General features: G+C 37.3%; 1 protein-coding gene across 1 annotated transcript in view; it reads right to left on the reverse strand.

Annotated features, from left to right (window-relative positions):
* Positions 1-13,249, reverse strand: part of Megf8 (multiple EGF like domains 8) — a 461,373-nt gene that overhangs the window by 164,081 nt on the left and 284,043 nt on the right. Inside the window, exon 26 of the mRNA XM_067145403.2 lies at positions 8,124-8,305. Coding sequence (XP_067001504.2) covers positions 8,124-8,305 — 182 coding nt within the window. The remainder of the gene's footprint in view (positions 1-8,123; positions 8,306-13,249) is intronic.

Genomic DNA, 13,249 nt, shown 5'->3' on the forward strand with positions numbered 1-13,249 from the left:
CGGCTTGTGAATCAAGATCGCTTCCAAACTCGACAGAAATTGCTGCAGTCAGTGAATGAAAGTCCAACTCAACCTGTTAGCGAAAGAACACTGCGACAGGAACTGCATGCAATGAACATTTGGAGTTGGACGTGTCACAAGAGGTCATTGCTCACACAGGCACATAAAGCTACACATATTCAATGGGCTAGAAATCATTGAATGTGGACTCTGGCTGACTGGTGGAACGTAATGTGGTCTGACAAATCACGTTTTTGCTTGCATTCCAATGATGCACGTCGTCAAGTGCACCGAAGGCCAAATGAAGCATTTCATCCTGGATGTGTGCAAGGTCAGGTTCAAGCCAGAACTGTGTCCTGTGATGTTTTGGGGGTGTTTTTCATATCATGGAGTGGGCCCGCTCACTGAGGCGACCACTAACATGAACCAGCATGTTTATTTAACCCAAAATCGGTCGATCTTAGTAACGTCACGTCATCGGTCGAGGTGTTAGCGCGGCGCTCACGCTAATGAAAAAGAAGTTTCCGTCTTTCTTATGTATATCAATCGGAAATTATCTTGCTAAAAAGTTTCTATTTTTATTCTTTTGTCACCTTACGGAGCACTTTAATTTATTTTTATCACATTTGGCCCCGAAACCCAAAGTAACGTAAGTCATAATGACTTATTATGCCATATTTGGCCGGCTTCCTTGCCATGAACTGTCTAAATGCACATCTACCACGAAATGATTCAAGCATTTCATCAACTGTAGCGTATTCAGAAATGATGTAGCTGTTCACACATCTTGCTACGAAACCCTCAAACACATTTCTGATCGGGGCTAGTCTATCACGTGCTTTCCTTGTCAATCTTGTCCGTGCAACATCGAAACGAAGACCTCGCAACAGTAACAGAAATCTTCAGTAACTCATTGTAAGTCAAAAATATTCTGGAGCAGTCCCATCCTTATCCTATAAATCCTCCACAAACTGGTATGACGATTTTTGCACACCTGCTAAATACAAGAGACTTGGATATGCCCTTATATCATCAGGAATTGTATCTATAATATCACTTTTCCTGCCGAAGTTACTTCAAATTTTATGAGGCAATCGTTTGTATACGCTGTAATTTCTTCAATCACTTCGTCAGGGAAAAATATTTTCCATGCATCAAGAACAGTGCTAGGGGTTTTTACAATTTCTCCTTTGACTCCCGGTGGATGAACAACTATATTTATGTGCTTCCTACGTACTTGTTGGCGTGCTGCATGAGCATGACAAACGGTCAGTTGGTCCTTACCGATATACTCCACTCGAGGGTCTGCTATTTCCTGCTCATCACCGGCAGATTGTTCACTTCCACTATCGTGGTCACTGTTATTTGACTGTTCTGCGTCTGAATCAACTGAATCATCTAACTCTTGAGATAAGCCTATTTCAGTGCCATTATCGGTTTCTTCCAACAGCCACTGGATTACCTGAGCATCTGAACGATCCATAGTTCCTGATGAATACTACATGTAACTTCACGTGCACTGAAATAGCAAACAGTGAACTCAAAACATCTAATCGAATTCTTCTAATTCAATAATCACGACACAACAACTTAGAATTCAAAGGAACACCATCGGTCGAGGTGTTAGCGCAGCGCTCACGACTTCACAAATAAGCAGTCTAGGTCACACTGATGACAACCTGGCAGCACTATTCAATTGTTGACATATCACCGGTCAGTTAGATAGCAGCACACGTCAGCAGAACAAAAGAAAAGCAAGCAGTGGCCAGATAAAATCTTTTGTTAGCGCTGCGCTCCCCCCTTGACCGATCTTGGGTTAAACATTCTGGATGATCAGGTATTGCCTTTCAGTCATCATCTTCATGATGAGTATGCTACTGATACCCCGATTTTTCAGGATGACAACAACAAAGTTCATCGGGCTGGATGCATATGTAGCTGGATTTATGAACTCTCCCCCATCCTATTACATCTCAATTGGCCTGCAAAATCACCTGACTTGAACCTCATTGGGATATGTTGGAACAGCGGGTATAACACATATCAGCATCCCACAATTTGGTGGAATCGCGCAATCAAATCCTCAGCGAGTGGCTTAACCTGGTTGCGACGTACCTGCACAACTTTGTGGACTCACATGGTATTAAATGATGCTTGTAATTATTTTTACAGGTGTGAGTAATTTTTTGTCTGGTAAGCTTATATCATCATCCACACACAGCCCTATCACTAATTTCAGTGCTTTACTCATATAATTTATATACATAAGAAAACAAGCGTCTAATAATAGTGATGTGAGGAATTTCCCTCTTACCCCACTGTCGGCACCCCTGAAGATGATTTTTCGTGGTTTCCCATTTTCACACCAGGCAAATGCTGGGGGCTGTACCTTAATTAAGGCCACAGCTGCTACCTTCCCATTCCTAGTCCATTCCTATCCCAACAAAATATACCACCAAAAAAGATGGGTGACCCTATTTCAGGAATATTAGTAGACATCTATATGGACAATTTGGAACACAAAAAAATAATGAAAAACATTAACGGGCTTCATCTATGGCTCCGTTATGTCAACGACACATTAGCAATAATTGACAAACAATGCAATAGCAGCGATAACATTCTCACATTTTTAAACATCTTAGATAATAATAATATAAAATTCACAAAGGAAGATGAGAATAACAGCTCGATAAATTTTTTAGACATCAGTATCACACGAATGGATAATAAATTGACTTTCAGATCTACAGAAAACCTTCCTTTACTCTGTTAACAATAAATAATAATTCATTACACCCCCAACTCCCACAAACAAGCTTCATATTACAGTTTAATATATAGAGCTTTAAAAATTCCCCTTTCGGCAAATAATTTGAAAAAAGAACTAGATTACATAAAAGAAATAGCCAAATTGAACAGCTTCAACACCAACACGATTAATAAAATTATTAACAAAGCAAAACTAAAATTAACAACACAACTTTCCCCAATAAAACCCAATAAAATAAAGTTTGCAACTTTTACATAGACTAATCCAATTATCCATCAGATAGCTAACCCCCTATAAAACACGAAGTCAATATCATTTTCAAAACATGGAACACAAATCAGAATATATTTTTAATCAAAATACTGTCAGCGTAAATAATAACTGCTATACAGGCTCAGGAATTTATAGACTCAATTGTTCAGAAGGTAATTTTTCGTATATCGGTCAAACTGGACATAGCTTCCAAATTAGATATTTAGAACACCTTAATGTTCAAAAACAAAATAAATTTTCCACGATAAGTATCCAGATGAGGGATACTGGTCACCATTTCACCACAATAGAACGGGATTTGAAAATTATAAAAAGAATCGAGAAAGGCAGACTAATGGCCGAATTTGAAAACCTATACCTCTGTTTGGACCAATACTTTAATAAAGACAATAACTTGAATGATATAATAGATAATGATAAAAAGCCCCCTTTATGATCAAATTCCTATTCTACTTCAAAAATTGAATTTTCAAGGCAATAACTTTTTTTGAATCTTTAGTACCATGTCAGCTAACACTCCAAACACGTCGACAGGCATGCCCCTCCCCTCTACCTTCCCCTTATCCGTCAACTCTCCTCTGCGCATGGACAGCAAGTCCATAGCTCCTCCTTCCCAAGTGCTTAACCCTCCACTACGACCTCATGGATACAATACGAAAAGTAGGAACCGAGAGACCTTCATTAGTCTGACAACACTCAACATGAATAAATAACATCTTAGCGGCCTAAGGGGTAAGTGATATTAACATTTACTCATCTTTACAGCTTAACTCATTTCTTTTGAACAATAAGTTTAATAATAAATTTTCTCAATTACAGATAGTTTACACATGCTTGGCATTCACACCATCCATCACAAATTAGATGTCCCTTTTGGCCAACACGCTAGCATTCAGCATGCACCAACACCATCAAGCTATGCAACTTACAACTTCACTTCACTAACAAGATTAATGAAGGCTTATTTTAAGTCAAGATACTCCAATCAAGTTGTTGTTTTACTTTAACATTTGATCTTCGCTACGGACTATGCCAAATGTTAAATCAACAATTACTTTTACAAGACAAATATTACGAGCCAAAGACTTCAACCTGTTGGTTTCTTTTTTCAATTTTACACCATTATTTCCGAATAAGGTCCAAATGAACTATTCTCATATCGCTGGAATGTATTTCCTAACATTCTGAAAAATGTAATATTTAAAAACAAAATAGACCACTGCTACTAAGCCCTGTACTATGTACCCTTGACACAACTATTTATCAACAGCTAACGGCTGTTATTGTTGTTACTCACAATAGTACCAAAAATTGTTTATTCAATCTTTCTTTTCGACTGCTCCTATTTTAAATTGATATAAACAAGTTAAGGGAGCCTCCGTGGCTCAGACGGCAGCGTGTCGGCCTCTCACCACTGGATACCGTGGTTCAAATCCCGGTTACTCCATGTGAGATTTGTGCTGGACAAAGTGGAGGCAGGACAGGTTTTTCTCCGGGTCCTCCGGTTTTCCCTGTCATTTTTCATTCCAGCAACACTCTCCATTCTCATTTCATACTATCTATCAGTCATTAATAAATCACTTTGGGAGTGGCGACCCCATCGTACTAACAGCCTATATCTGATTCATTCATTACATCCCTGACCCAGTCAATGACTGGAAAACAGGTTGTAGGTTTTCATAAACAAGTTACTCCAATCAAGTTGTCGGTTTATGCCAAATGTTAAATCAACAATTACTTATTGCAAGCCAAAAATCTCAAGCCTAAGACTTCAACCAGATAGTTTTTCAATTTTTACGACTTTACTTCTGAATCACGTCTCAAGTAACATTCTCATTTTGCTGAAATGTTTTTCCTAACATTCCAAAAAATTGTAATATTTAAAAATTCAAAACAGACCACTGCTACTAAGCACTGTACTATGTACCTTTGTCACAACTATTAATCAACAGCCAATGGCTGATATTGTTGTTATCCACAATAATACCAAAAATTGTTAATCAATTTTCCTTTAGACTGCTCCTATTTCAAGTATGTTAATATTAAATCTTAATAATTATGTTTTAATTATAAATCAGGTGCCTAATTTAACCTTGAGGAGGTACAATGACTGAAAATGCCTTCTATGAAAGGCGAAACATGTCTCACATTTCATAAGGTAATAAGGATCAAATCCTAATTGTATAAGACTATAATGTATTGAATAGATAGTTAAATAATAATTAATTAGCATACTACAAAAAAAAATTCAGGTGGTTAATTAGCATCCTACAAGTGTAGTAATCTTCAATACGGAACCATAATGATATTTATCATGAAGGTATGTATTTGTCTCTTAAGTAAGACATAATACTTCTAATAACAAGCATATTACAGTAAGAAATAATTTTAAATTAATTTCATCATCATCATCATCATCATCATCATCATCATCATCATCATAATCTGCAGTTTCCAGCTGTTGACCAGGTCTGCTTGTAGAATTACAAATTAAAAACTGCAAAAAATTGTACTCTGATGGTGATGCAATAGAGTCGGTTACACTTGAAACATTGCTCTCTTCCAACGGAGATGATACACCAGATACGAGAGGGGATCGAGCATCCATACAGAGAAGCCTCAGTGTTGTAATCAGACTGGAATTTCTCCTGAAGGATTACAAAGCTGCGTAACAGCAACTGCCACAATTGTGCAGCCATATTTTCCAAATGTATCGTATTCATCATCAGCTTTGCATCTCTATGTTATATCTTGTAATTTCGTAATTGCTGATTCCACGGCTACTAGTCCAGTATCTTTGTGTTTCCTCTTGTTCAGAGGAGGGAGCATTTTTTCCTGGAATGATGGTTTCCTTTTTGGTTCAGATACAACCTTCCCATGGTCATCATCATCACCATCTTTGTCTGGTGTTAGAATAGCAAAGAGTTCCCGAAGAAAATATCAGAATATTAAGTTCTGAAAATAAACAAAAATGTAATAACTGATAGGACAGAGTTCAGAAAAATATAATATTTTTACAGGCAACCTCTTCTTTCTTTTTACATGTACCACAAGCAAAAATAGTGTGGGGGAGGATTCAGGATATATTTAAATCAAAGTGGAATTTTCCACACTGCTGTGGAGCTATCGATGGGAAACATTGCATAATAACACATTCAGATTACAGTGGATCTGAATTCTATAAGGGCACTTACAGTGTCGTCCTATTCACCTTGGTAGATGATGATTCAATTTTGTGTTCACAGAAGTTAGCGCCAATGGAAGAATTAATGATAGTGCGGTGTTCACAGATTCAACATTGACCTCGGCTATGGAAAATTATTTACTTAACTGGCCTGACAATTCTGTTATATTTGGTGATGATACATTCCCCCTTAGAAACAATCTACTAAAACCCTATAGCAGGCAAAATCTTTCCTTACAGCAGAAAATATACAACTATCGCTTGTCAAGAGCCAGGAAAGTTGCTGAAAATGCTTCTGGTATTCTGGCTTCAAGATTTCAAGTTTTCAGGAGGCCAATCAAATTGCTACTTGCACAACTGGCATATGACATTTGGTACCTGATATATTACAAGAGGATGCGATGATATTGAAGATCCAGACACTGGAGAACTCTGTCCAGGATACTGGCAATCAGAATTACGTTTGGGATTAGTTTCTGTACAAAATATTGCCACTAATAACTACAGTTTATCTGCAGTACATATAAGAGACCAGTATTCCGACTATTTCTCTGGGACCGGTTTGGTACCATGGCAACTAAGAGCGGTTGGGGCTGATTAGATGAACAAACTGTCATATAAAAGGAAATGTACATTCTCCATGTGAATATTTCCACACTCCACTAGTGAAATAAGTGTAAAATGTGTAAACATTTAGTGAAATAAATTATTATTATTATTATTATTATTATTACAAGAAACTTGCCACCGAGTGAGTTGGCCGTGCGGTTAGGGGCATGCAGCTGTGGCTTGCATTTGGGAAACAGCAGGTTCGAATCCCACTGTCCGCAGCCCTGAAGATGGTTTTCCGTGGTTTCCCATTTTCACGTAAGGCAAATGCTGGGGCTGTACCTTAATTAAGGCCATGGTCACTTCCTTCCCACTCCTAGCCCTTTCCTACCCCATCATCACAATACAACCTCTCTGAATCAGCGCAACGTAAAGTCAATTGTAAAAAAAGAAACTTATCAGATTTGATGTGCTTTGTCGACAAGTTATTAAATTCCTGTTAAAACATATCAGTATGGAATGATTAATATAGTCTACACCAGCTCCACTTATTATAGACTTCTCTCTACCTTGATTAATTCTTGACGATAAACATTCTTTATTACTTTGATTTTTTTTACATAAGTTCTCTACATTATCAATGCAAATGTTCTCTTTTGCCAATGCACTCTAAGTTAATCATGGGAGAATCCAGTTTATTTTTACTGCAATAATCAGGATGCCGTATGTTCCAAAGGCATTCATATTGCTCATAGATATCAAGAAATTATACTATTTCATCAATGATTCCACTTCGATGACATCTTGGTTCTGTCTTTACTAGCCAGTAACTGAGTAACTCTGAGTTTTCACGTGGCAAGTATGTGTTGCAAGCTTGTCACGTTATTCTTAAGTGGACTGTAAAGTAGCCAAGAGTTCAACCAACTCTGCTTGCCACTAGCCCAATAAGCTGGAATCTAACTAGTGAGTATGTTTACATTGAGTAAGTTCACAAGCTGCTAGAACTTAAAGCTCATAAACTAGCCCCATGAAAACGCCCCTTTAATGATTACCGGATCAGTTAGTTAAGATACACAGTTTTCTGCTAGTCTTTTGTAGTGGGAATAATGGAAACACTGCTCTGTATTCAATTCCATTTTTAAAATAAAAACTAACAAACAAAAGTCCCGATCAGTTAGAATTCCTGCAACTCACAGCAAACTCATTTACACTGTCAGGTCATTTTCTTTAAAAGTCCACCTCTAATAGGTCTTCTTTTAACCTTATTGAGCACACACATTACATCACCCGGTTTTAAAAGAAAATATGAAGAATGTAATGTTGTCATGGCTGTAGATAACTTACCAGAAACTGCTCTGCAGGATTATTCTCTTCAAAAGCAGGCAACAGAGACCAGAATTTTGTTGGGTAATGGAATACATACAATTTATTGGATATAAATGTATGATTGATCCAGTACATGTAGCCACCATACACATAGAAACTCTGGGTTGGATTGTGGTATACAGTGCTGTGACCATAGACACCTAAAACAGAGGATGTAATGGATATACATATTACAGTCGTATGTCGATACAATGAATACCAGTTGACGAAAAAAATTGTAATCTCCACCTATGGTTCCATAAAGCACAATGTAAAATAATTTCAAGTGAGCGAACGCCTGTAGTACAAAAATGAGCACATACAAAAATAAATATCCCTTCATCAACATATGAGCAGCTGAACAAATTTATTTTATACACACATATATCCCCACTGGGAACTGTTCACCCAAAGAATTACGGAAGACAGTAAAGGAAATCAGAAAATGTTATACGGGTTAATGGAAAGTAAAACATCGAACAGAGAAGAAATTAAAGCTATTGAAACAGAGGGCGGGATCATTATCAGGGACATGTTAGGAATCAGAGAAGAGATGAAGAGTTATTTTGAAAAATTATTGAATGGGGAGTGTGAACAAGAACAAGTTACCAATGTCACTAATGAATTACAAAAGGAACAACCTCCAATTACTTGGAAAGAAACAGTAAAGGCCCTGAAGAAAATGAAAAGTATGCTTAAAGTAAATACAAAATTTTAATATTCCACCTACTCAATACTAAAAAATCATGTGATGTTTTTACAAGAACATTACAATGACATTAAAAGGTACTAGTTTCGGTCCACTGTGGACCATCATCAGCCTAGCCAAATTACAACAGTAAAAGACATAGTGATAAAAATAGTATGGAGAAATGAGAGGATCTAAAAGGATGGGATGGTGGTGGAATGACAGATAAAAGTGAAAAAACCGTATTTGCGAATAATGATAAAAGTAACAGAAGTGTTCACAATGACGAGTAAAATCTTGTGAAGTCACAGTAAAAACTCTTGATGAGATAGTCAGGTTGGTAGTTGCTCCTCTGTTGCACGATTGACATATATAACTACGTATATGCTTCTAGAAAGTTGTAGATGTAAGTTCCACTTTTGCGTAGAGGGAAGAATTGTCCAATGAGACTAGCACCAGATTAAAATTGACAAAGTTGAACCTGTTCTATGGTGGAATTAAAGGCTTTCTGTGTTGAACAGAAGTCTCAGATCAATCGGGACCCCAATGAACCTGGGGAAAGAAGATAGTATTAACGCGGGTAATCGAATGGAGAACAAGCGAGGCACCGGAAAATATAAACGATGACTCACCTTGCGCTGCGTGGAACAAACAATGAAGTTTATTACTTTTAAAAATGAAAAGTGGAAAGTCAGCGGGCAGATGAACTAACAACAGACATGATTAAGGCAGCGAGAATGCCTGAAATACAGTCGCTACATCAAACACTGAAAGTTATATGGAAAGAGAACAGGTTGCCAGATGACTGGAAAAAAGGAATTATAATACCAGTGTTTTAAAAAAGAAGTAGAAGGAAGTGCACCAATTACAGAGGCATCACCCTTCTGTAACACTGCCTTAAGATAATGGAGAAGATTATAGAACAGAGACTGAGAAAAATAATGGAAGATCAATTTGAAGAGGAACAACATGGATTTAGAAGAAACAGAGGAACTAGAGACATAATTTTTTCACTCATGCAGCTAAAGGAAAAATTTTGGGAAAAAAGGAAGGACTTGATTATAGTGTTTTTGGATTTGGAAAAAGCATACGACAGGGTGGAGAGAAAAACATAACCCAGAAGCATTAATTAAAAAAGTTGAGATGCTGTATGATGGTTGTGAAAGTAGTGTGCAAGATGGAAGATCTCAGTCGTTTAAAACAAGGAGAGGTGTCCAACAAGGGAGTTCTCTTTCCCCATTGCTCTTCATTTCATTCATGGATACTATTATAAAGGAACTCAAAAAAATAGATAAGAAAGCTCTTAATGCATTTGTTTTTGCTGATGATGTTAACATTTAGGGAGAAACTGAGAGAGATGTTCAGAGGAGACTGGATCTTTCGAACACCAAGTTTAAAGAATATAAATGAACTGTGAGAAAGAGCAAAACAGTGGTAATGAAAGTTAGCAGAACAAATACACCTTGTAATCTCACGCTTAAGGGAGGAAAGATTGAATGTGTGAATACCTTTAAAAATCTGGGGAGAACAATATCAGATGACAGAAGTGCCAAGAACGAAGTGATGAACAGGGTGCAAAAAGGATCCAACTTCTTTCATCAAGTACGGAACACCGTATGGGACAAGGGTGTTCATCAGACGGCTAAACAGACCCTGTTTAAGACTTACCCCCTGCCCAACATGATGTATAGTCTGTAGAGTTGTGTCATACATAAAAGAGAAGTAAGTGAACTGCAAGTTGTTGAAATGAAGTTCCTTAGATCAGCTGTACAGAAAACGAGGAAGGACAGAATTAGGAATGATCAGATATGAAGAGATCTGCAAGTCAACAAGACCATGAAAGAAAAGCTGAATGTTGCAAGGCTGTAGTGGCTAGGACACATTAAGTGGATGCAGGTGACTGGAACACCAAAGAAGTATTTTGAAAAGAATGTTCCGGGACGAAGACCAATTGGACCCCCTAGAAAAAGGTGGTTAGATTGGATAAGAGAAGACCTAAAGAAGAGAGGAGAATATGGGATGCCCTAGAGAGAAAAGAAGTATACCAGGACCTTGGTATTTGGAGGCACATCGTTCTTAAACATCCTACCTGGTTCGCTGGAAGGAATTCATGATGATGATGATGATGATGATCTCCACTTCCTGCATATTGTGAAACATAAGCTGCACATAGACAAAACCAATGTCTAAAAGCACCATTACAGTATTCTTATAAGGACTGTGGAGATATGGGAGGTGACAGATAGGCACAGAATGTCTCTGCAATTACGCTGGTTTTGAAATACAGTTTCCTGTTATCTACAATCCACTGTCAACCTTTCACAGCTGACAGGGAGTGTCCACAGAGTAGTAGCATGGAATTTAATTAACCAAATATACATGTACAGTATTGTATTTCCAGGAGTGGGCATTTCTCATTGTCTTGGCACGAATAGCAAAACAGTTTTGTCGTTACATTTGTATAGACTACAATGTCCAATCCTATAATGTGAAACTACAGTAGATTATTGACAGTCACCTCATGTACAGTTAACAAGGATTAGAGTGCTTGTGGACTGTGAACATCTGAATCGTAGGCCCTTCATTACTAATTTTAGTATGAAGAGAGTATATTCTGCAGTACAATTTGTGTTGTTCAGTTAAGTATATCAGATAACTCAACAGGGAAGGAAAAAACTAAACAGTTCTCTTTAAAGGAGAAACTAAGAATTTCAGAGAAAGTAAAGGTCACAGGGAATCCGATGTTGCAAAGAAATATTACACCAAAGCATTTACACTTTTGACATTAATTAAGGACTGAAGTAAAATAGAGGAAAATTGAATCTGATGCTGTTGGTAGAAAATAAAAGACAATGAGAGCATGAAACTATGAGGAAATTGATAAAGCTGTTTATACATCGTTTGTGAGTACCCATAAAATAAAATTTTAAAATGTGAAAGTTGATGGGCCAATGCTGTATGCTCAAGCTAGATCTTTCGCGTCACCTTTAAACATCACTAACTTCCAAGGGAGCACTGGATGGTTACATTGCTTTGCAGAGAGATATAGAACTGTCCACCATACTGCAAGTGGGGAAGCAAAAGATGTACCAATGGAGTTGGTAGAGCCTTGGCAGGAAGGGAAGCTGTGAAAGATTACGCTCCAGACAATGTATTTAACGTTGAGAAAACAGCCTTATAAAATGATGCCAAATCATATGTTGGCGTTGAAAGGTGAAAAGTGTGTCAGCAGGAAGAAGTCAAAAGAGAGAATAACAGTAATGCAGTACATTAACTACATGTACACAGAAAAAGTGCCCCCTTGATTATTGGAAAATACAGACGCCCAAGGTGTTTTGAAGGAGTAAATTTCCCATTGTGTGAGTACAGTCATAATCAATTAAATGAAATGAAATGGTGTACAGCTTTTAGTGCCGGGAGTGTCCGAGGACATGTTTGACTCGCCAGTATCTGATGATGACCCTACGTACAGCCTCGTCTTTTGTGATATTATTTTATTACTAAGCATAATATGAAAATAATTGAAGGGCTGAGAACCATAGTGGGCCAAGTGCCATTTTAAAAAATGGAGAAAATTAAGGTTGAAGTTTAGTCACTATAATTCAGAGACACAGATTACAGAGACTACAACATTTGCATGTTATAGTTAATAGATCCATTAATCACTACAAAGAAAAATACAAAGATTGTCTGGCTTTTTAATACAAATAAAAAGTAAATGAATACCATCATTTTCCACTGGAGTGGATTTGGCCCACTTTGGCTCTAAACAGAAAGGATGAATTTTAACAATTCGCCAGTCGGCCAACTCCACACGGCACTGTAAGGTACTTCATTTTGCCATAGTTACATCACAATATTGCAAATCCTTAAAAAACGTATGATTAACTGGTGGAATGAATGAATGAATGAATGAATGAATGAATGAATGAATGAATGAATGAATGAATGAATGAATGGCAATTAAATCATCATATTTAGCTTTTGTCAGCTTAATGGGTGCTGTGTAAGCAGGAATCAGTTCCCATGGTGAAGGTACTGAAGTTGTTACCTTTACAGATGGCCTGCCCTTACGAGAAGGTGAAATATCAAGGCTTTTTCCATTCTTCCATTTCGTTGAGGATATACCTGAACTTAATCTTAAGAGGTTCATTAGACTGGAAACGAAACCACCTAATTTTTAGCCACTCAAACTTCTCCCCATCTACTGTTTCCTTACGATACAGTGATTTTGCCTTATGTTTTGAAGTTTCGATGGTACTAAAATCTCTATCATTAGGCAAATATGAATGGCCAGGTTCTAGGAACTTATGATCAATAGTTTTAAATTGGTAATAATGAACTAATGTGGCCCACAAAGATTCAATACATTGATTCCTAATCTGACCACCACTAGTGTCTGAACAGGCTATTAAAT

Source organism: Anabrus simplex, chromosome 4 (assembly GCF_040414725.1).
Source record: "Anabrus simplex isolate iqAnaSimp1 chromosome 4, ASM4041472v1, whole genome shotgun sequence".
NCBI lineage: Eukaryota > Metazoa > Arthropoda > Insecta > Orthoptera > Tettigoniidae > Anabrus > Anabrus simplex.